The sequence below is a fragment of the Phaenicophaeus curvirostris genome, chromosome 1 (assembly GCF_032191515.1).
Source record: "Phaenicophaeus curvirostris isolate KB17595 chromosome 1, BPBGC_Pcur_1.0, whole genome shotgun sequence".
Classification (NCBI taxonomy): domain Eukaryota; kingdom Metazoa; phylum Chordata; class Aves; order Cuculiformes; family Cuculidae; genus Phaenicophaeus; species Phaenicophaeus curvirostris.
In genome coordinates this window covers 23647537-23672485 of record NC_091392.1, presented here as the reverse complement: position 1 = coordinate 23672485, position 24949 = coordinate 23647537, and the positions used below count along the sequence as shown (strand labels likewise).

The 24949-nt window shown below is 37.0% G+C and overlaps 1 protein-coding gene across 4 annotated transcripts in view; it reads right to left on the bottom strand.

Moving 5' to 3' along the window:
- The window catches only part of CADPS2 (calcium dependent secretion activator 2), a 313820-nt gene that overhangs the window by 33945 nt on the left and 254926 nt on the right, over positions 1 to 24949 (bottom strand). For 2 of the 4 annotated variants that reach the window (XM_069850643.1, XM_069850652.1), the window contains 5 exons: positions 18736 to 18877; positions 18487 to 18606; positions 10489 to 10644; positions 8216 to 8363; positions 1263 to 1337 (listed from right to left, as the gene is read on the bottom strand). In XM_069850643.1, coding sequence (XP_069706744.1) covers positions 1263 to 1337; positions 8216 to 8363; positions 10489 to 10644; positions 18487 to 18606; positions 18736 to 18877 — 641 coding nt within the window. The remainder of the gene's footprint in view (positions 1 to 1262; positions 1338 to 8215; positions 8364 to 10488; positions 10645 to 18486; positions 18607 to 18735; positions 18878 to 24949) is intronic. The other 2 variants (XM_069850660.1, XM_069850669.1) reach the window with 1 other exon arrangement.

Genomic DNA, 24949 nt, shown 5'->3' with positions numbered 1-24949 from the left:
AACACACATGGATATCATGCACATTGACGTGCATTTTTCCTGGCCAAAACCAAGAGCAAAGCACCAACCTTCCTCTGTACCCGCAGAGGCTTTCTGCCTTGAAAAAGGAGCAATATAGATGTCACTGGTATTTCACATCTCAAGTGAGGATAGACTGGTTAAGCTTCTAATGATCACCCAGTGACACAGTATTTGCTTCCTTTTCTGAGCTTTTAACCTCTGGTAATAGTATATGTGATAATTATAATAATGCAAATCCCTCTGCATTGACAGCAGTTGTAGAATTTTTTGTGCACATGTCCAGGAGGAATATGACTATTTTCTCCCTTCTTCTGTAATCTCAGATATTAAAAAAATAATCAAAATGTTATACTTTTAATAGTATGATTTGCTCTGATTAAATTCCGCTTTCTTCTTCTTCCTTGTCAATAACACTAAAAACATAAACTGACAGGTTAGTTCAGAGTGATGACAGACGGCATGTGGAACTCAAAATTGTCAGGCTGAACTATTTGGATTTATGTTTACATCAAAATTTCACTTTAGAGAAAAAAGTGTGGTTTCTACACATCAGTAAGTGGGCACTTCTTGCTTAAACTTCTGTTTCGATTCTACAAAGCCTTCCTCCTCCTGTGTAAGCATGGTGGGTGTCAATACAAAAGGAGATTCCTGCCTCCCCTACCCCATGCCAGCAAGCTGTGGCAAGTGAAAACGAAGGCACTTACGACTTTTACAGGAGTGGACGTGCCACAAACTTGTAGTCAATTTCAAGAAATAACAACTTACAAAATAGTATTAAATTAACTGGTTTGTGGGACAAAATCTCATTAAAAAGTTATACTCGCACTCTGGATGTTGTCCATCTCTAAACACAAAATGTAAGCACTACTTAGTGACAGGAAGAAAGTTTTCATGTGAAAAAATAAACAAAAAAAAATAATGTTATTACTTAACATCATATTGACATAATTAAGCCCTACCAGTTTTACTAGCTGCTACAAGTTATTAACTATAACAGAAATATAGAAAAGAAACTTATCTGATTAGCAAGTTGAACAGAAATCCTTTACCTAACGGATAATAAAATTTAATGTTGCAACTTCAATATTATTTGCATGACTATTATTTACAAATCATGTTTTTGCCCCCTCCCCAGTCCCACTGTGTATAGAAAAACTGTGATATTTAAAGACATTTCAGAAGTTAAAAAATTAGAGATCCATTTTCTGCTTTATTATAAATTAAAATCTAAATAGTTTTACCTTTGAAACAAGAAGTGAAATAATTTCTTTAACAGTTTCTTCAATCAAGTCATCTATTTTTGAATGGTATTGTTGCTGCATTTCAAAAGATAAAGAAGCATTAGCATGTATATGACCACACACTTTTGTCATAAGTCATAAATGGAAAAAGCTGATAACCCTGCCAGATCAGATTTACTTAAAATTATCATCAGAAGAACAGAACCTTGAAAACGATCCACCCAATCAACACTTCCTTACATTCTGTGTTGAAAATTTTCCCATGTACACTGTTGAGTTAAGCAGCTAATGGGGTTATTATTTAGATGAATTGAGTTCTTATTCTTATTCAGGCGAAGGAATGTGAAGGATACTTTTTGTCTTCTCCTATATAATTAAGGTGGCCATGTATTTTTTGTCTAAAGGGTTGGTTTAGCTGGAGAAGCAAAAAGACTAGAATAAGATTTAATTAATACAGCATTTCATGTCTGACAACTCTCATTCATAAGTTATTTTAAATGTCCTCTAGAAATAAAATGAGCTCCAATTGTTCATCCTAAAAGAGCCTTTCTGTTAGCCCAGTGAGCTGCAGTTTATACAAATCTTACAATATGCTCAAGCAAGGGCAAAATTAAAATTTCATCAACAAAGCAGAATAGATGGTAACAAATTAATAGGCCATAAAAGGCATAATAAACCAGACTTCATTCTCCATAGCCTTTTTCTTTTGCTTTTTCATAAAGAAGGTGCCTTTAAGTAAATGCTTTTAAAATAAATCTGAAAGACTTTTTAGATAATACCATGGAGTTCTCTCATGAAATTAACAGGAACTAGGGATCCCATTCTGTCAAGGAGGCACATCAATTTAAACAGTAATTCTTCCTTTAGAAACATTTATCTGACAGCAAAGATTGTCCCCAATAGCCACTTCACAGAAAATGTGACTTGTAAAGACTAACCCTATCTTCACAGTTCAAGGCTACTTGGAACAGCTAACAGCATAATGCTTGTAGTAAAAGTACTGAGGTCAGTATAAACATTAGCCTAACTTAGCAGATGCCAGATGAATAGTTTTCAGAGCTGCAAGTTTTTAAAGGCTATTTTTCATCTGTCTCAGAGTTGTCATGCAAACTGAAACATTAAATTTGATCTGCTTATATATTTAGGAAGGATCTTCTAAACAGCATACCTGCTGAACCTGTGTTTAAATGAAGAGAAAACAAAACCATGAGATATGTTTGCCCACGTGCTATAGGTACCAACACCAACTGTGTTTATATTTGGTTTTAAATTTTTTTAAAGTTTAAAACCTCTTGAAAAATGTGAATGCACATCTCAGACAAACAGCACCAGGCATCTTCGAACAGCGAAAAAGCATGTTACAAATACATCAAAGAACTTTGCACAATTTTGGATGTATTTTATTCTGACTATATTATGGCCTTGACCAATATAATATTCTCTTGATCTGCTAAGGACTTAAATTACTCCAAACTTTCCTTGACATCTGTTGCTTATACAGTCTTCACAAGGAAATAGTTCCTTACTTGTTGAAAACAATAAGTAATTATTCTCCCACAGATGGATGTTAAAACTTTACATACTCCTGCAATCCACAGAAAGTCATGGCTGTTCCTCTCATAAAGTGTCTGTAACTTTATCTACACAGCACACTAAATTAATGGATCTATGCATCTTCTGAAATCAGTTCCTATATTTTTTCTTTTTTCTTTTCTTGTTTTTTATTTTTTTCTCACCACAAGGCTAATATAATTCTGTAGGAATGAAACACAATCAGTAACTTCACTGTATGACCAAGAAAAACAAGAACTAAAACAGTTATTAAAAAATTACAAGTTTCCAAAATGATGACATTTATATAGAAATAATTTTTCATTTTTTTAGCCTGATTTTTTTCAATATTTATTTTGCAAATCAGGAGATTGTAATTTTTTTTTGACTCACTCCTCCTCAATGCCAACTTCTACTAAAACAGCCACCCCAATATAAAAAACCTTCAGATCCTCATGGAAGATTATTTGACTCCAGAAACAGGCTTTAAGAAGATGGCAAATACTGTAGAATTAGTGATAAAATTGTACGAGACGACAAGGTTGTATGCCTGATCCTGAAATCAGCACTTGTAGGACTCCAGCTTTTCTACTTCTGCCAAGCTTGCCTGGTGAGAGCAGACACCTCACTCCTTTTCCAAACATATTTATGGATAGTTGTGCCTTCACATTCCTCTGCTGGCTGATGTAACCACAGTCCACATGGTTTCTGAAATTTGGTTGATGATAACTTCATTCTCCAAGTGATAGAGGAGCCAACAAGGAAAGGTGCTATGCTGGACCTTGTTCTCATCAACAAGGAGGGGCTGGTGGGGAGTGGGAAGCTCAAAGGCAGCCTTGGCTGCAGTGATCATGAAATGGTAGAGTTCAAGATCCTTAGGGTAACAAGGAGGGAGCACAGCAAACTCACTACCCTGGACTTCAGGAGAGCAGACTTTGGCTTCTTCAGGAATCTGCTTGGTCTGGTACCATGGAACAAAGCCCTGAAGGGAAAAGTGGCCTGAGAAAGCTGGTTAATATTCAAGGATCACCTCCTCCGAGCTCAGAAGCGATGCATCCCAACAAAGAAGTCAGGCAAAAAAGCTAGGAGGCCTGCATGGATGAACAAGGAGCTTCTGAATAAAGTCAAACACAAAAATAAAGCCAACACAGGATGGAAGCCAGGACACATAGCCTTGGTATAATACAGAGAAATTGTCCAAGGAGCCAGAGATCAGGTTAGGGAAGCTCAAATCCTGAATTAAATCTGGCCAAGGATGTCAAGGGCAAACATAAAAGTTTCAATAGGTATGTTGGTGACACAGGAAATATTGCTGGAAGCAAGAATCAAATAGAAAGTATTTCTGAGACTGCTTAGGTTAACAAATCGTTAAATCCAAGCAGGACCTTAGATTTGAATCACAGACTATTTGTTGTTTTGTGTAACTGGGTAGCATGAACAGAGTAAATACCACTGGTCTATACTGTTGAGTGGAACATATATAGAAGATATTTCAGTTTTCAGAAATCCAGTTTCCCAGTACCCTATAATTCTTAGAATCACAGAATGCTTTGGGTTGGAAGCAACCTTAAAGATTACCCAGTACCAACCCCTCTGCCATGGGCAGGAACACCTTCCACTAGATTAGGTTGCTCAAAGCCTCATCCAACCTAGTCCTGAACACTACCAGGGATGGGACATCCAGGGGATGGGGCATCCAGGACTTCTCTGGGAAATCTGTTCCAGTGCTTCACCACCCTCAAGGTGAAGAATTTCTTCTTTATATCTAATCTAAATCTAGCCTATTTCAGTTTACAGCCATTACCTCTTCTCCTATCACAACTTGCCCTTGTGAAAAGTCCCTCTCCACTTTTCTTGTGGGTCCCTTTTGGGTACTGAATGGCTGCCATAAGGTCTCCCTGAAGCCTTCTCTTCTTCAGGCTGAACAACCCCATCTCTCTCAGCCTGTCTTCCAAGAAGAGGTGTACCATCCCTCCGGTAATTTTTGTGGCTCTCCTCTGGACTTTCTCCAACAGATCCATGCCCTTATTATGTTAAGGACTCCAGAGCAGAGTAAAGGGGCAGCATCAGTTCCTTCGACCTGGTCACATTTCTTGTGATGCAGCCCAGGATACATTTGGCCTTCTGGGCTGCAAGTGCACATTACTGGCTCCACTTGGACCATTGACCACAATTCTTTGAGTGCGACCATCTAGACAAAAAAAAATCTCAGGATTTAATGTTGTGCCACAGAAAAGGTTTCCCTTTCTGCTGCTCCTTTTCTGAGTGCCTTTGACTCAGATTCCATGGACTGTAAAGGAGTGGCACCTACTGGCTTTTGGTTCAGGAAAGAAGGAAATGGGATACTGCTCACCATCCAGCAACACAAGATCACATACACTGAAATGAAGAAGCTAGGTAGGCAACTGTCTGTGAAACAGCACCAATCGGTGTGCTACCTAGTTGTCTTGCTGCACCCTTCCCCTGTACTCCATGAATTGCCATCCTGGTTGCCCACGAAGCAGGCTGCAAGCACCAAGTGTTAGTACGAGATAAAGCGATTCTGCCCTGGACCTGCTTCTCAAACCCTCCTAGGGCAACTGCCAACCAGTGTGGACAGCATCCAGCCAGCTGAGCTCTCTTTAAATGCAATGTAATGATTGTTTCCGTAGCCAGGTAATGGTATGCTTCTCCTTAGGTTTTATGATGATATCCAGAAGGCAAGGAGGGAAGTGCTCCTGAATGGCAGAGTTAGCAACTCTCCATGAAAGCAGACTCAACTGGAAGACATTTGGTAGAATGGTGGGCAGTGTATGAGAATTTAATGCACTTAATCAAATGAGTTAATAAAATTTAAACTCTAAACTCAAGGTGTGATTATTGGTAACCATGAACAGAATGCACTAATTACATGATATGCAAGAATTCCCTCCTGTTTGACAACATGGGGTGAAAACTAACACAGCTTGTTCATGACAAACATGAACAAGGTATGCAACTGCTCACAGCTTTATATAGGGAATGAAAAGAGCATGCTGTATTCAAGGAGATAGTTGAGTTTAACCACCTCATTAAATATCTTCCATCACCTATAGAATAAGTTCTAGAAATTGTCACGTGGACAGTCAGTGTTAAGTTTTAGGTGAACAAACAGGCCTTTTAAAAAATGTTAACTGAGGTCTTACAGAATACTTTCCTTGGCTGGCAGGAAAGACCATATCTGCGACTAAAGTGAAGACAAAGGAGGATAAGGGAAAAGTAATATGGAAAAGGTTTCAAGACCAAGTGGCTATGTAAGAGTAAATGGAAATAGCAGAGCTGCACAGAGGAACACAGAGATACAAATGTTTATGTTACACAATGATCTCCTGCCTACTTTGTCAGACAGGCAGGCTCCAGAAGTATCTCACTCAACAAATCTGAAGCATTTCAAACAGCAATGGTATCACCTACAAGCAAACGAAAAGCCTATTTTCCCTCAGTCTTCAAAAAAGCCTTGGGAATGGAAGAAACTGATAGACAAGAATTCAAAGCTTATGACCAAGAAAGAAGTTTCCACATTTTCTGATAATTTCTGTTTGGTGAAGAATTTGAGATTTATTCAATTTATTACATGAATTGGGATAAAGATTAAGTCAGGAACTTTGAAAGGAGTTTGCATTTCATTACAGTTAGGCTAAACTGTAAAACTCTTGCACTGAAAAGAAACATTGGAATCATTTAGGGTCGTGGTCAGACATTGTAGGGAACAAGGACTGTATTTCTGTTTTGATGTTGTAAAGAGTGTATCACGGAGCTTGAAAATCCAAAGAATGGATTTCAGAAGAGAAAGTTGTGAGCATCTGAAGTCCGAAAGGTAATTGCAAATGCTGAGCTTTGCCTCTGAGGGGACTGTCTGAGTGCTGGAAACACCATCCAAAGCAGGTGAGAAGAGTGGTGCTACTGCGGAGAATGAGGCTGTATCATCTGTCTGCAGGTCTTTATGGAGGTACTGGTATTGCCTGTCCTCAAAGAAGGGTGTGCATGTGTATGTTTGCAGGTGACTGCTCAGACACTAAGTAAGAGAAGAAATGGCAGCATCAGCCTCAGGCAAAGAGTTGCTAGTTGTGGTTTACTTCTGATGAGCCTGAAACAAATTGCATGTTGCTGTTTTGCCTGGTAAGACAGGACACTGGGTCTGAAAAGCAGAAGAGTGAAGAAATCCTCTGGAACCACCTCAGAGGAAGAACAAGGAAAGAAGAACTGAGAAGCTGATGATCAGTCTGTAGCAAGGTCAGCCTGTAAAGGAATTTTGAGGGCTAGGCTAACAAATTAACGTGAAAAGTAATATTATAATTTAAAATAAAAAAATGGCTCTAAATAATCAAAGAAAAATGTAGGCTAAAAAACAATGAAAAGACACTTACCCACTGACTAGCAAACTGGTTCATGTCATGGAAGACCAAAAGGAAAAATAAAGATGACAGGGTAGAACAGGAAAATGATGAATGTCTCATTGAATTGGAAAAAAAAAAAAAAGACAAGTACATTGAATATGCTAACTTAAAAAGTTGATTCAATAAAATGAAGAGCACAATACTGAAATAGAAAAATCAACAGAAACAATATGTCCAAATAAACTAAATGTGAAGCTGCTCAAAGCAGACACTTTTTTGTTGCCAGATTCTGATAAATGTTTAAACCTTCTCTTCAAAAACAAGTAAAACAAAATTACACTGCTAATGCATTAGCACAGCAAGAACAGTTTTAATTTTATGCTGGTGGTCTCATCAGCGTATGTGGTATGCCCTTTTCACTTCACAGATTATTCTGGCTAAGAGTGACAACATGGGAAGGACAGTAGTCAGTGAAGTCTACATATCCTTCAAAAGCACATCAGTGCTCCACTGTGGAGTATCTACAGTCCCGGCAGCAGACTACTGCCATAATGGTCCCTGACTTCAGAGACCAAATGAAAAAAATCCAATTAAATTACCTGATTATTTCTTTACTCTATTACTAGCACATACACAGGCATGAATGCTGGGTATATGGGCCTTTTAAAAAACAAACCTTACTCATTTAAAATGTGGCTGCAAAGCATAATGTTTTAGCTCTATTTTACTACTACAAAAGAGTCTTGAAGTGGGCTGTTTCTCTGGTGTAACCCAAGAGAAATTTCCAGAGGAGCTGTGAGAGAGGAAATCCTCTGAATGTTCAACAGACTCACAGGTCAAAGCAAATTAATTACAGAAGCACTCTGTGTCTTCTCTGGTGGAAGATGAGGGGTTGTGTTTTGCATGATGCTTCTGGGAGCAGTCTATGTATGCTTCTGTGCAAACAGAGCTGTGTGAGACATTACAGCTAGCTTGAAATTAAATTGTTAAAGATGGTCTGCAGTGTGAGATGTTTCAGATTAACTAAACATACAAAATTCCACTTACCTCTTGCCCCCCATCCAGTATGCAGAGTTTAGCTGTCTGTTTTTTGGCGTCAACTAAGACATTAAACATTGTACACAGAGAAGAAGGGATACGTAAGTCTGTTGATTTGTTTGTCTTTTGCAGCTTGAGTTCAAATGCAATTCTTGTTCTGTTTATTAAAACACAATTCATAATATGAGTCTCTCTGATAATTCTGAACAACCAGTGTACACATAAACCTTACTAAACATGTTGGCTTAACAGTGTACATGCATGTGAGAACATTTTAGAAATAAAATTCTGTAAGTGTAGAATATCCAGCCATTCAACAATCAATTGCATTGTTTGTTGAGATGGTAATCTCAAAGTTCTGCACTGCTTCAGCTAATTCAGTTGAATAATAAAAGTATTATCTTCTTGCCTTCTAGATATCAATATGCTTCCTTGTATGATGACTAAGAACAATCTAAAACAATGAAAATACCCCACATTTTCCATCTCTTCTATGTTAAATTGCAGTTTATCATACAAACTATTTGCTTCTAAGTAATAGAATTTAAAAAATCTTCTTCTGGCTTTAATAGAAAAGAGTATTTTATTGAAGAAAAGGAGTTTATTATTAAGCAAACATTAATATTTATATTAAAAAGTAAGATGTATCAGGAGATATATAACAGAAAAGGCCTATTTTCTTCTCATATCGATGTAAATAAGGATGAATGTCACTGAAATAAATTACTATAGTTCAGAATACATAAAAAATAAAAATAATGCTTTATTTCCACTCTTATTTTTAAGTGTGGGTACCAGAAATGGATACAATATTTTAAGAAGATGTGAACAGAAGCATCCCATTTCCATTTTAAAACACCTTATAGATCATACTAGTATCTCAAAAAGAGTTATAATAGAATAATTCCATTATTCTTTTCTGAGTTGCTACAATCCATCACATGGGTATAATTTACTTTCTTTGTTACCTGATGTATGGTATCTTTGCCCATGCTAAAACATACTTAGTGTATTAACAGTACTGTATTGTGTATTAACTCTAAAATATTAACACATTTTATGCATTGAGACTTAGGGTTATTCTGTAATATTAATCAAATCTTCATTTATTGCCACCAGTACCTTCTTACTCTCTACAAAACCAAGAAGCAAAGATGTCAGGATTGGTATCACAGAACAAAACCCAATCCATAAGCTATTCTTTTTGTAATGCCTCTGTGTTAATAATTCTATTCTCAGCTTCTAGTTGTGATCCCGGCAGTGAGCAATTTTAAACTTATTTTGTGTGTGCCATTAAAATCCATACAGTTGAATCTGTATGGTGCAAAGTTTTAGATAATGAAACATGTGGCATTAGATTTATCACCTAGGAGAAATCCTAGTGTTTATATAACACAATTGCTTTTGCCACATTAATCTGTAATTATCTTTAAGAAAGACATGATGGATTTGAAAAGATTCATTTTTAATAAATTATTTTAACTAGTACTAACCTAGTCTTTGTATTTTATTCCCATTGATGTATCCCATTGTAAAGACTTTTCTTGACTTTTCCCCAGGCTTAAAGTCAATATAATCAATATATTACTGCATTTCATTGCTACTCCTTTTATGTTTTTTTTAAGACTACATTTACACTAACAGTTTTTTTAGTCTTTTGAGATTTCACCATTTTTCTATGATTTGTTAGATATTTGTAGTTGACTGAGCTTATATGCAAAATTCTTTAGAATAGATGGATGTAAACTTAAGTAAACTATAATTTCTAGAAGCTTAGCAATATAAAACTTAGTTCCATTTGGATGACTTGGAGACAGCCTTTTTTTATTTGTTCTATAAATGCAGAAATGGTGCATACGTTTCAGTTTGTGACATATTTCTTAGAGACAATGCGCTAAAATCAAGACAAATTAAGCAGTACTATTAATTGAACACAAAGAATAATATAGTCATGGAGAAGGGAACTGTAAAAAAAGAAAAAGGATTTCTTCTAGCAGAATTCTGAGATTTTAAAATATTTGCCACATATATGCAATAGAAAAGATATTTGGTTTATTCATTTCCAAGAGTCTATTCACAACATAAGCAGAAATTCTCCTAGATGTTGCCAAACTGCTGATTGCCATGTGCTGGGAAACATACACAAAGTCGTGATCTTTTTACAGTTGCCCTGATTCCTGTGACAGGATTCTGGTAGAGATGCACCTTTGTGAGCCAATACAGCTGTTTCTACGTTAATTTTCAAATCTCTCACAGTTTTTGATTGATAATTTCGACTGTACCTTTTAACACAGGCTTCTATCATGTCAGTGGCCATGAGTTTAAGTCTTTGCTCTAAGTGGTGGGCAAATTCTGGTTCTGGCCAGTGAAGATCAAAAACAAACATCTGCAGAGCATCCAGTTTCCAGAAAAGGTCTTCTGATGTAGCTGAGCCATTGCTGTAAGAAACAAAACAAAACAAAACAAAGTCCCCAAGAAACAGAAGATAAATGTATGGATGTCTATCCCAGTTGCCACAGCACTATCTAAAGTAATAAGATTTCCTTATCACACTATCTTCCTCCTTCGCTTCACTTGCACTGTATGTCATAGCACAGTTCTTATTCTAAGAGTGTGAAAATGGTCATGGAAAATTTAACATAATTCCCAGTAGGATGGAAAAAGTAAAGTTTTTTCAGCTGTTAGCTGATAAATAAGACAGAGCAGGGGGGTAGATGGGATGTTGGGGAACATAGAAAATGAAGGAGCTCAAGTTTCAGATCAAGCCGGAAAAAAAAAAGGATACAGGATATATCAATTATTAAGGACCTTTTCAAAACGGTGAAGGCTTTGAACATAGGTTTTCTTGCCTTCATAACTCTGGTAGATAAGCTTACCAAAGAAATGAGGATGCTAGTAGTAGTACTGTAAAAGAGGTACCCAGATAAATAGTCCCTTGATAAAGGCTTATTAATTCTAACTGAGGGAATAACACTGGATCCCAGTGGAAAAAAAGAGAACAGAAACTATTTGAAGAAATTTGTGCACAAACAAAATGAGATTAATATGACTATATGTCATCTTGGATTGTCCACACCGTTTGAAAGTTCTTCCACCCTCAACTGACGGCTAAATACATGGTAAGATGCAACAATTTAAGGCTAACCTTAGCAGTAACTACAGTTACAGTTCCACTGTCATCGCAGATTAATTATGTTTTTGGGATGTGTTGTATTGCAATACCTGGGTTATTCTTTAAGGACAGTTATCCCACACAACATGCCACTCCAGGATGCTAGTGAAGCAAGCAACCAAACCTCAGCTTGATAGACCCAATTGACATCTGAACAGTTTAAATACGTCGCTACTGCCATTTTTTTTTCCTTCTGCCTCACAACTAAAGAACATATTTATAAAACCTTCTAGACCCACCCCACTGGCCCCTGCCCTGCTGCCTTAACGCCACAGTGACTTCAGAGTCATTGCTGTCTCCTGTAACAATATCTCAGTGCTGAAAGGGGCTGACAGGCCAGGCAGAGGGGGCAGCCAGCCAGTGCTGGGCAGTGGGGGATGAGCTGAGAGCAGGGGTGCCCACATAAAGAAAAGGCTAACTCCAAGGGACCAAACCTGGCTCCCGCTTTGCTTTTAAATGGTGCAAGTTTTGATACCTTTGCTATGCATCACAGGACATTCCACAGTTTTAGACAGTTTTTTTTTGATACCATGCATACTTCCACCACTTATTTCTAACAGTAATTGTTAATTTTACACTGTATGGTGCTCCTGAAAGAAAACAGCAGAAACAGGAAAAAGGCCCCTGGGACTGTTAAGGTTACAACTTGCACAGGGACGTTACCGACTAAGATAATTCATTACCTGAATAGGGAATGCTTTTTTATACTACTAAGTTTAATTAAGAAATAGAAATAACGAACCACCAAAATTTCTCAGAAAGTTTATAATCCCATTAGACTGTTTCTAGAGTTACATGATACACAAAATTTGAACGGTTTATTACATCTGTTGTGTACACAGGCAGCAAGTAAAGTTGTAGATGCTACATTATACACATTTTTTGATTCAAAAGTGACTCAGTCAACTTCTGAGTTGACTGGGGAAAAATAAGATGACAATTATATGGGGACAGAAACAGGGACAATCTCAGTACATATATTAAAATTGATGAGAACACACATTTACTAGAAGACAAATCAGACTTTCTCAAGAAACAGAACTACCATTTTTTATCATCAGATCATATAATTTAACCAATTTTTATTCTTCTATAGATTTTTAGGGGTTTTTTTTTGTTTTGTTTTGGGTTTTTTTTGCCTAACGGAATTCCAAATGAAATTCTTCAGGACTCAGGAGGACTAATGTGCTCTCAATAACATCAAAGTATTCTTATGCACGTTCACTCCCTGGTAGCCATTTAATTTGGCTTCATTAGAATACCAAATAAAGTTTCACATTTGTAATAAATGTAACAATAGACACAGGTTCATGAAACACTAATTCATTCTGTGAGAAACACTAATTCATTCATTCTCTTTTCACAACATTTTGAGCCTTCATTCTTCAATTTTTTATTCAGCATTGTCCAATAACATTTGAATTTGACTGACATATTAAACTAATAAGATAGGGAAGTAAAATAAATTGCTACAACAGAAGCTATTTGTTCCTAGTTCACACATCCAGACACAAATGTCTAATTTGTTTGTTAGATACTGCAGAAAACAGTGATTTCAATCACCTTGTTACTGTTATCTGTACTGGATAGTTGTTTTATCTGGATTTTAGCTGACACTGATTTAGTAAAAGCATTAAAAATAGTATTAATTGCTAGTACATACCTGAACACCCTGAACCAGTTGTACAGCCTATAGATTTGCTCTCCCTGCTAGAAGCTGGTTATGTCACTTCAGGGTTTAATACTCCATAAAGTATAAAATGAAGAAGAGCCAAACTCAATTTTTACCACCTCCTGGCAGGAAGAGGAACTCCTGCATTCTAAACAATCCACTAAAGCATTTGAATCTGTATCCATAATACCACAACCATTTTTTTTTATTTTTGTGAAGGGACAGGGCAAATTCTTGGCTAGTGAGAAGTTGTATTTGAACATGTATGGTAAACCTAGTTCCATCTAATGAATGGAATAATGTAGCTTTGCCAGAAAACTGAACTGGTATTTTTTCTTTAAAAATTATATTCAATATACTTACCTAAATTTTTAAAATTAAGTACAAACAGCACTGTTTGGTTGGTTAAAACTTAAGTTTCCAGCACTGGCTCTTTGTGCTAAAGGTACCATCTAGTACTTTTTAATCAGATCATGGTGATGATTAAAAGAGGCAAATATTCTGCCCATCCTATTTTATTTTTAATGGCAATTTAATTTTGAATTTGGTCACACTTTGACTGGGAGAATGGACTAGGTATCTCCAGAGGTCCATTTTAACCTATATATATATATTTTTTTTTTTTATGGCTTTATGCTTTGCAGCATTCTGAACACAGCAAATAAATGCCCAAGATATGACGTTTCTCCAAGACCTTGTGGAATATTAAACTTAGTAGCTACATACAGCCTCCTAAGTAATTAACTTATGCACAGACAGCTGAGAGGCAGCTTCCCACTAGGCTTATCAGCTACCCAAGCAGTTGCAATTAGTTGAACAGTTCACTAATAAAACACACTGGCTGCAAGATCAGCACAAACACAACTCCAGAGTAGATGAAGCACATATAATTTTTTTGCCTAGAAGTGAAACTCTACAGGGTAGCTTGAGATACAAAAATATAGGAGAAATATTAAATATCTAAGCATATTCTCAATCAATCACAAGATTTAAAAGCAGCTGGCTTTCATTCTTGTAGAATTTATCAAGGGCAATGATGGCAATTTTTTAAATTACTTCAATTATCTTTTTTTAAGGTTATTACTGAATTATCACCCATTAGTGTTTTGTGAGGACTGTATACAAAACGGCATCAGCTCTGTCCTTTGTGAGCCTCTAGCTTGTGAGCTCCAGATTTACTTCCTTTATGCCTCAAGATGTACATCAGGGCTCAGAAAGTCAACTTAGAATTTCTATACCAGAAAAGGATTTTCAATAATTCAAGAGTCAATGGCACTTAGCCCCATCTATTTTCTACCAGCAGATGAGGGGTAGAGATGGAGAAGAACTTTGGCAAGTACAGCTTGTGTACGGTCCCTCAAAGACATTACGGACAGATTTACTTCATGGTTCCTCTTACTTAGTTCAAGAGAGGCAACCTAAGGATCAAGCTACCAAAACATATTCCTGGAGCCTTTTTTCTTCCTGCATGTTAGTATTTTTGGAAGAAAAGAAATTTGGCCCACAATTTAAATTCATTTTGCAGAACACTAAACAGGAACTAGTTATATTCAAGACTTCTTATTCCTTAGAAAGCAGATCAGCTAAATTTCACTGTACTATCAATCTTGTGGCTATACTTTCAAATACCCATCCTTAAAAAAACCAGATCATATCCATCTGCCACTTTACTGGAGGCAAGCACCAGGACTGGAATATATGCAGCACTACAGATGCCCCTCCCCAAAACAGTGCTGAAATGCAGCCTCCTGACTTACTTAGCATGCACAAATACACAGAGAGGTCCAGCATGAGAGCTCAGACACATTCAGACCAGATTTCTTCATATCATAATTAGAGTACTGTAACTGCTCCAGCCAGTCTCTCTTATCACTCATTATAGCTGAGCCATAGCAGGAAGAATATAGCTGATACATTTCCTTTGATGTTGCCTGTCCTGACTGGAAGACAAGACAGAACTATTCTGCAAATATGTATCTTATTCCATGTTTCCTCAGCCTTGAGTTATAACTAATAATAATAATAATCATCATCATCATCATCGTCATCATCATCATCCAGGTCCAGAAGACGCAGATAAATTAAATTTAAAATATGAAATGGAATAAAAATTCAAATGAATTAATGAATAAGTAAGGTGCCCCCCCCCTTCTGGCTAATTTGAAGCTTTTACAAAATATTCAAAATTTTGCTCTTTAAGGATGATGTCTTCAGCCAAATGGAACAGGAATTGATGGTGCTCTGCATGTCTAGCCAAGGCATCCTCTTGAGTTGTCCCCTCCTGAGACCAATCAAGAAAACCTGTCTACTACTCATAACACTTTCCCATTTTCCTATCTCCCTTTCCAATGCTCAATAACAAAAGGTTAAGCCAAAACAACGGAAAATGAGGTAATGATCTTAAGTGCTGTTATAAGCAGCATACATTTACTGCTCCAAAACATGTGATGAAGAAAAAAAAGCAATTGTTAATTAAAAATATAAATAATCTTCTCTAGTAACATTCAAAAGAATTGCAGCAACTTTTAAGTGAAAGAGGGGAAAACTAATTTCATCAATGAAGCACACAAAGAAATATCTAATTATGAATATATTTTCACCCTTTCTCTTCAGCAGAAGTTCTTTGGTAGGCACATAACAGCTCTATTTGATATGAATAGACTTAAATGTGAACATAAAAGCATGAACATGAACATTAGAAAAGCTTGGAGAATACGAAATCTCTTCCTACTGCAGACTGTTTTTTCTCATTCATTTTGCCTGTGGATTCTTCATTGTGTGATTCAAATTGGTAATGATTAATTGGCCAAAATCATCACTTTCAAAGAGAAAGAGAGAAAGAGAAGACCAGCACATCTTAGTGATATATGTAGTTGTCTTCTTGCCAAAGCATCAGCTGTGTGGCCAGGAGGAAGGAGCACAGAGGACAGAGAGAAAGACTTGGGGTACTCAGTGGATAGAAGGAGTGACTTGCAGTGACAGACAAAACAGGGATACTGAATTTAGGTGCCTCCACTGACTCTATGTATAACATAATATGCCACTCTAGTCCATTTAAGGTGGATGTTCATCATGTTAAAAGGGAAAACTGACAGGAAACTGTTTTTTTCTTAACAGGTATTGGAGCCTAGGAATGTGAGAATTTAACTAGAAAGAGGAAGCTTTGTTCTTCCTGAAAAGGATGGAATGGGAGAAATTGGGGGAAATAAAACCCTACTCCTTTCTTTCATGTCATAGTGAAAGCAAAACACTTCCTCCATGGGAAGCTGAGACACAGTAACCAGCAGGGAAGAGGAAACGCGTTAGTCTGAATGATGTGAAAACCCCACTGGTTAGATTAGGATGCTATGCATACTTTGCCATACACACCATGAACCTTAATACTAGAGAAGGTGTGCAAGGGAGATGAATCAATGGCTGAATTTCACAGCACTCACACATTTTTTTGAACCATACAGTCTAGGAATTTGCTGCTGCAGGAAAATCTTAATTTAGGAAAGATCTACCACTACAATCCTCCAATGATAATCCGTGCTTATTATATATTAATTATAAATTCAGTATTTGAAATACAGGAATTTTTAAACGCATGGGTTATTTTTACTGGATAGGGCTGCTAGAATACAGACTGTAAGAAGGCCACATCTAAGATTACAATAATTCATCATTGTGAACATTATTCTTTTTTAAAAAAAGCAACCCTTGAAAGCATGGGAATATCAGAAAGGACTTTGAGCAGCGGAAGACCAATAATCTTGTATTTAAAATTGAAATGACTTGCATGAGCACATCAGGAGAAAATTAGTACTATTACAGTAAGCGCAAAGGTACCAAAGCTAAGAATTAAGAGGAATTTTGCCAACTTTTAGGGGAGCTAGTGGCAGAACAACAATCATAATACTCAATAGGAAAGTGCCACAAGTCTGGCAGAGCACAAACTATCAATTCATTTTTTTTACAAGGAGTTGCATGGAAAAGGTGAGGGGTAATGGGTACAAAGTACTCTTGGCGAGATTCCGTTTGGACACAGGAGGAAGACTTTTCACAATGAGCACAATCAGCCATTGGAATAACCTCCCCACAGAAGTGGTGGATTCCCCAATACTGGACACTTTTAAGATTCAGCTGGTTGGGGCGATGGGTCATCTTGTCTAAACTGTACTTTTGCCAAGAAAGGTTGGACCAGAATATCCTTAAGGTCTCTTCCAATCTGGCATTTTATGATTATTTGGACTCTTGTTGTAATGGATCTGAAGGCTTCTTAGGAGGCTTCTAAAGGCTTCTAACTCCATCATAAAACTTGAGAAGACAATACTTGGCCTGATATTATATTAACAAGGTTTCTGTCTTGATGGTGTGTTTTTTGAAGTCTTTCAAATTCACCCTTTCCTAATCCAACTTTAGCCAAAATAAGTTTACTTCTGAGACTTTCTCTAATATATAAGAATCATAGAATGGTTTGGGTTGGATGGCACCTTAGAGATCATCTTGTTCCAAACCTCCTGCCCCGCAGGGACACCTTCCACTAATCTGTGTTGCTCAGAGGTTCATCCAATTTGGCCTTGAGCATCTCCAGGCAGGGGGCTTCTGCAGTTTCCCTGGGCAACCTGTTCCAGTTCCTCACCAGTATCACAACAAAAATTTCTTCCTAATATCTAATCTAAATCTACCCTCTTTCAGCTCAGAACTGTTAACCCTTGTCTTATCACTGCACTCCTCTCTTCAGCTTTCTTGTAGGCCCCCTTTAAGTACTGGAAGGCTGCTGTAAGTCTCCCTGGAGCCTTTTCTAGGCTAAACAAATGATATTCCTTCCTCCTGCCCTTGTATAGGAAGTGCTCCAGCCCAGGGAACAGGGAACATCTCCTTTATTTTACTTTTTTTTTTTAAGAAAGGAGCACTGATGTGTTGAGGAGAAATCAAACGAAATCCATGTTTTTTCAAACAGATAAATGGATGTGCTTCTCTTCAGGGTGCTTATTAATCTTTTACTACTTTCCTGTAACATGGATATTTAATCTTATGACAATATTTGCAATCAATGATTTTCAGTACCAATATAATGAATTAATCAAACTGATGCAAAAATTTGATGGGCTCCCTCGCTTTACAGAACCATGACTTAAAATCAATTATCTGAAAGGCTCTCCACCACTTCTTTATTCAGAAGTGTCATTAGATTGTTTAAGGTATTAAATACCATCCATACTATTACAGACCTTTGCCAAGTTGATTTTGTAAGTTAAGTTTAAGACTGCTATATTTTTATGCACTAGAAAGCGCAAATCGCTATCAGTCCATGCTTGGCTTACTCCCAAGAAACAGTAATTTTCAACTAAGACATCATGAACACCATGCAATCCAAATACAGCTGCACAGAACACTAGCAAGGCCATGCAGAGCTGACATACAGTCAGAAGGTTATTGAAGAATACACACGTGGAGTCATACAAAGAAGTCATCCAGGTTGGTGTAGTAAAACTAGGTATTTGTGGAAGATTAACAGGCAAACTTGGAACTTTTGGAAGAGCTACATTAGGAAGACTGTTGGTGATGCTCCTGTGGAAAAATAAACAATGTAGGAATACAATAAAAAATAGAATATTTAGAGGACAACGAGGGAGAACACCTGATTAGACAGAAAGCTATAGGCAGGTGCTTTGTTCAGATCTTGTAGAAAGCACTTACTTGACAGGTTGCCATGACTCTTGTTCAAGGCCTCTGTGAATGGACTGGGCAATTGATGATTCCATGAGATCGATGTAGCGGACGACCATAGGTACAAAAATCTCCTGCAAGTGCTTGTGGAACTTCCCATTGCACAAAAATGCTTCAAAACCAAACAAAACACAAATGAAAAATGTCAGGCCTTTCCCTATTCTTTTTCATTTTTTGCTATAGGAAAGAGTATAATTTAATACATTTTAGTACAGAAAAGCATTTTAAGAACAAGATCCAGCTTGGATAGGAAAGAGTTCATTAAAGATAAATTAAGTTCTCCATGAGGACATTGCAGTACATTTTAAACTGTCACTATAACAAAACCTAAGCACATACTGAAGTTCTTTGTTGAAACAGAAGACTTCTCCATCTTCTTAAAATTAATAATATACTTTGCTGAGTCTAAGCCTTAGCAATTTTGTTTAATACTTACACACCAAAGCAGAACAAAAAACCCAAACCAAACAAACAATATTGGAATGACATTCAATTATTTGTTTTGCTGTGTGCAAAAGTACAGACGTATACAACATTTCCTCCAGACTGCTTAATGGAAAAAAGCAATATGTGATATATGAGAGTTTGGGGGAATAAGGAAAGTTTGCTGCAAAAGTCCTGAATCACTGTCTATAACTATCCAGGACATTCAATGAACTCTCGTAGACAAAACATATCTCAGTATGCTGATGCATGTCCATACATAAAAATCTCAAAGGCCAGAATCCTGGCTTTCCCCATCCTGACACGTGCACAAACCTCATAAAGATGCCCATGAACATAAGTACCTCTCAGCTAGTCTACGTTCACATGAAACTCAGCCTCAGGAGCCAAGCTTGCCTCTTCTCTGCCCTCTCAACTGTCTTGCAAAATTTTAAAGGATGCTAACTCTACATTTCCCTTCCAGAAGTTTGCTAATTCCCTGGTTTGATTATCTCCAGCTGTACAGCAATTGTAGTTTTATAACTATTTAAAGGAAGTCCTGAAAATTAGTTACCTAAAGCACTTGGGAAAGCTGACAACATGCAACATACATAGACATATTCTCTTGCTTTCTTAAGGAAATGGAGTTGACTTGTGAGCATACTACAAGCACGATGCATATTGCTCAAGAAAAGTAGCTAGTAGAAAATGACCTGCTTCACAAATGGGATTTACTGCATGCAGAACTGTATACATAATGCAATTTGAAGATGCTTATATCCTGAAAATTTGTTTGCTACCCCAACTGCTTGTCCCTGTATTCCCTGAAATGTTCTCTTAGCAAATCTCAGCTTAGCTAACTAATATCCTGTCCCACCAAGGGAGTATATCAGATTTATGTTTTGGATATGTCCATATTCACTCATTAATCCAGCAGTATTATTAGGACCTATAAGAATATTCCTGTGTGTTTATAGAAATCATACAGGCAAGATGAGCCACAGAGAGAAATTTTCATGATTTTGGTAGCCTTCCTTTTCTCCTACCCATGTTCTGCTGTTTTAAATTCTCTTTGTGGGTTTCTTCTCCCATCTATTCCTGCATCCAGGATTCTCATTTGATTTGGGTTAGTACCACAACTGCATCTTGAGGAGGCTTCCTCCTCTTTTTAAGAAGAAAAGGATGGATCACGGGCCTCAACCCCCTGGAAATTATCATGTAAAATTACAGTCCCTCTTGTTCCACTATTGGTACAAGTCCATGTATAACATACAAAAACAATTCTGTGACTTCCAGAAACTCCTTTGCCTTCCATTCCTGAATGATGTCAACCACAAACTGAACCTGAGAGAGTTGGAAAATATGAGGAAAAATGTGTCATTAAGTTCCAGTTCCCAATAGCTACTTCGATGGCAAGGAAGTGCTTTTGTTGCTGAGCGTCTGGACACTATTTTTTTTTCTTGAATATAATCATCTGAAAGCAAGAACTATTTTCTTGAAAACATCAGAGTGGAGTAATGGGAAATTAGGTATCAATCACTTTTACCTAAGGAGAAAATACTAGTGTGATTAGCTCTCTCTGGTTTTGTTCATCTGACTTCCTAAGAATTTTAAAATGTCACCCATATTACACACAGGGGTGGAAATATCAGATAGAGGAAATTTCATGAAAACAGGCAGCTAGGTAGCCGGCAGAGATTATTACGGGTTTCCACTGAGAAAAAGGCAGTGGCATAGGCTCATCTCTTATTAAACACTTGAGAATCCACCCTTGAGAGCACGTGTGAGTCCATTACAAACATGCTCCATTATTTACACTGTTCATAGAACTACTTGTTAACTAGTTAGTTCTGGAATAATTATTTGTACATCAGGCACTCAAAACAGTGATATTTTTTCTATATTTATATATCCTAAAATTGCAGCATCTGTGACCAGCAATAATAACAACTGAGAAGAATTTGGATATCAATAGGAAGGTTTCATAATAATCAGCTGATGAATATTGCCTTTAAGAAACAAAAGGTGACTGCTATCAAGCTACATATTAGGCTGATTTTTCAAGGCAACTTTGAGATTAAAAACAACAACAAGAATACAACTATGTCAATTAAGTTAATATTGCTGCTTTATAGTGAATCAGTGCAGGACTGGCATTAATCAGGCAATCACAGTTACTTGAAGGGATGAGCTTGTAGTTTATTGTTTTCTGAGCACGCCACAGAAATGCTCTGCTACAAGCCCTATTCTGGGAATTACAGTAATAAAGCCTCATGGGCAGGAGGGCAACTCTTGTTATTCTTTAGTCAGAATGAAAATTAAAGAAATCACAGGCAATAAAAGCTGTTCAACTTAAAAGGCTGAATAATTTTCCTAACGTACTGACATCAGCCTCTGCAGGGAAATAATTTTTTCCAAAATGATGCCAAGACTCTTAATATGACTGCACCTCCACAGAGATCCCTCTATACATGGGCACACAGAGGAGAGCACTGTCTCAGATCAACAACTCAGTGAGCATTCTGTTTTCCCAGGGCTGAGGACATGGCAGCTCTGATTTACCCGTTTGGAGATCTCCATCAAGGATTACTGCAGGGCAAAGAAAGATCTCAAGAGTGCAGAGGTGAGAGATACAGCTGAATATCATCATCAGACTCATGGCACTCTACCCTATGATTAGAATTGATCTTTCCAAAACATATCACCTGCACATCAAATCAGACAGGTAACAAGGGATCCTTGAGGAAACATCATACTTCAAATCCCTCAACTACCATTTGTCTTCAAAGCTATGTAGTTTAATTCTCCATTGTCTTAATATAGACACCTCATGCTCTTTTCCTCTGAGCCATCTCATATTTGCACAATCAACAACAAAATGAAAGCCTGTGCCAGGGCAAGTTAATGCACAGACAATAATAATGTAAAATGGATTACATGAACAGAAATAGATCCAAACAAATGAGAAATTCTTGAAATACTGAAGATGAAAGTTATTAAATTTTTACATATTAGGTAGCTGATATATATCAAAATATGACAAGAAAAGACCAGAGATGAAAAGTACAGTCTAATAATGCAGCACTGGAATGAGGGTTCTTCTCCAGTACTAAGAAGAGAATCTACTGTGCTTCTGCACAACAAATGCTGTGGGGCTTGTTTTGCTTTTACTTATACAGGCACAGCTTAGGAGTTATCCTGGATTAAGCACGTTAATGCTGTCCTCAAGAGCTTCTGTAGAACTGAAGGAAACAAAGAATGATACAGGATAACATAGGTCTCTTTTCCACTGACAAAATTAGCACTTTGGCAGACAGTTTATAATTATCCAACTCTCCATAGGATTCTCAGGAAGATTTTCTGGCATGTTTTTAAAGCCAAAATAAACTCAGTAAATTTCAAGAAGCAAATTTCTTTGGTGCTCCATATTATATTTATAGTAGTTAAAAGCCACCAATAACGGGAGAAGGGCAGATTTAGACCAGACATTAGGAAGAACTTGTTCACCACGAGAGTGGTGAGGCACTGGCACAGGTTGCCAAGGGAAATTGTGGCTGCCCCATCCCTGGAGGTGTTTAAGGCCAGGTTGGATGGGGCCTTGGGTAACCTGATCTAGTGGGATGTCCCTGCCCATGGCAGGGGGGTTGGAACTAGATGATCTTTAAGGTCCCTTCAAACCCTAAGTATTCTATGATTCTATGAATAAAATGGAAGTTCCTGTTTACGTTAATTTCCTGCTTATATTACATTCTGCTTCCCCAGTGCATTTATTAATCACTTAAATTGTGGTGAAAGTTGCAAGTGTCTCAACATACATACAGATTATTGAGTATTTTAACATACAAGACATACCTTAGAGGTGTTACTATGTGGAAGCAAACTGAAAATTTGTTTCATCTTTAGAAGACAGAGTGAGACAGTTTATTCCACAATTTTCTTGTGCCTAAAACTTCCATTTGGTCAAAAAGCTTATTGGATATTCTGGTAAGCAATAATGCAACTTGAGTTAGCTTTCAGTTTCAGTAATCAAGACGCACGGAGCTCTAATCCGAAGGCAAGTAATGACTTCAAAGCAGCTCCTAATAGGACTGAGCAACAATTGTAAGTCCCTTTTCTAAGAAAAGATCTCCACAACAATTTACAAGAAGTATTAGGTTTGATGAGAAGTATTGGTGCGGGTATAAAGTTTGCCCTGATTACCTTAAATCCAAAATGTTTTCTACCTCCATCCTGGAGTTTAAGATAGGGGCTATGATGTTATACATAAATTCTAGTACAAAAGTGGTACATACGCTGTAGCAAAGCAGGAAGGTGATGCTGTCTTTGGTGGTGTTTGCCATGCTGGTTCTAGCAACAGCGATAGTGGAAAAAACATATCACAGGATTCCTTGTTGAAATCAATAGCCATAGTAACGGCAATGGCTTTCAACTGGCTCAACACACAACATGCTGATTTTTCTAAATCAGCTCCATCAGACTGTTTACAGGTGTAGCATGACTGACTTAGAGCAGGTACACAGACATTAAACTGAGTAATAGCTGATGGGAAATGAAGATTATGTGTTAACTTTATAGCACTCCTAGTTTTGACTGATGCGTGCCAATGCAGTAATGCAATAATGCTGAGCCACAGCACAGTACACAGTGTCAGTAAATAACACTTGGAAAGAAAATGAGGCAAAGAAAGGAGCAGAATTTTGAATATACAGTTGAAAAATTGTTAAAATAAGCCGAATATGTAGACACTTCATATAACTTCATATAACTTCATATGCCACTAAGAGATTTCTGGGACACCCTCTAAAATGCGGAGGAATGAATACATATTTGTCCTGAAGCACTAAAAACCTGATAAATCTGAATAATGAAACAACTATAGAAACTAAATTGCGCTTTAGAGTAGGCTCCTCTGTAACAAAATCTATAGGCTCTTTGGACACAAAGTAACACAGTCATCACAGAAAATATCACACAATCCTGGGACAACCATATACTTCTTCCCTCTACAAATATTCAGTTCTGGAAAAAACAATTTCACTACCATAGATGTACCATCATACACAGTCAGACATAACTGTGTATGAAAACTAGAAACTTTGGAGTTCATTAAAACATATACTATAAAAGCAGCTACACTATTTTTTTCAAGCTATGTTTTGAAAAATCTCAACAAATTTATGCATGATTTATTACTCATCCCCACGGTAAATGTAAATTTTAAATAACTTTTTATTATTTGTTAGGTCTTGTCAGATAAGCTGAAATATTTTATAGGATAGGAAGATCATAATCCTCCATCCATTTTTTAAGTAGTTCTTCACTTAGACTTAACAGGAAAGCAACCACCCATGAACTCACTGATGAACTCTTTAATGTTAGGGAATAAGGTCAGAAACCAATGGAGAAGTGACTCAAAGTGGAGTCCTTCATATCAGAAATGTAAAGCTTCAGTCAAGACTCCCTACCTCCTTTTACTTTATCAAAAGTTAAATGCTGTATTAGAAAATGCCCTTTTTTCCTCATTGTTGAATGAGTATTGGCTTCGAAGTATTCAGCTTGAATCTTGGACAATGTTTTGTGTACTATGTAAAATGCCACATTTGGTATTAGTTGAATGGTGAAGACTATGCTTTTTCATTATCTCACAGTCTTTCTAATATTGTATTTTAGTGATATAGTTATAAAAATAGTCTTACAGGTAAGTTTTACTTAATGCTGTAAATGTTAAGACTGTTTTTTTATTGTTAGGAGTTTGCTCATG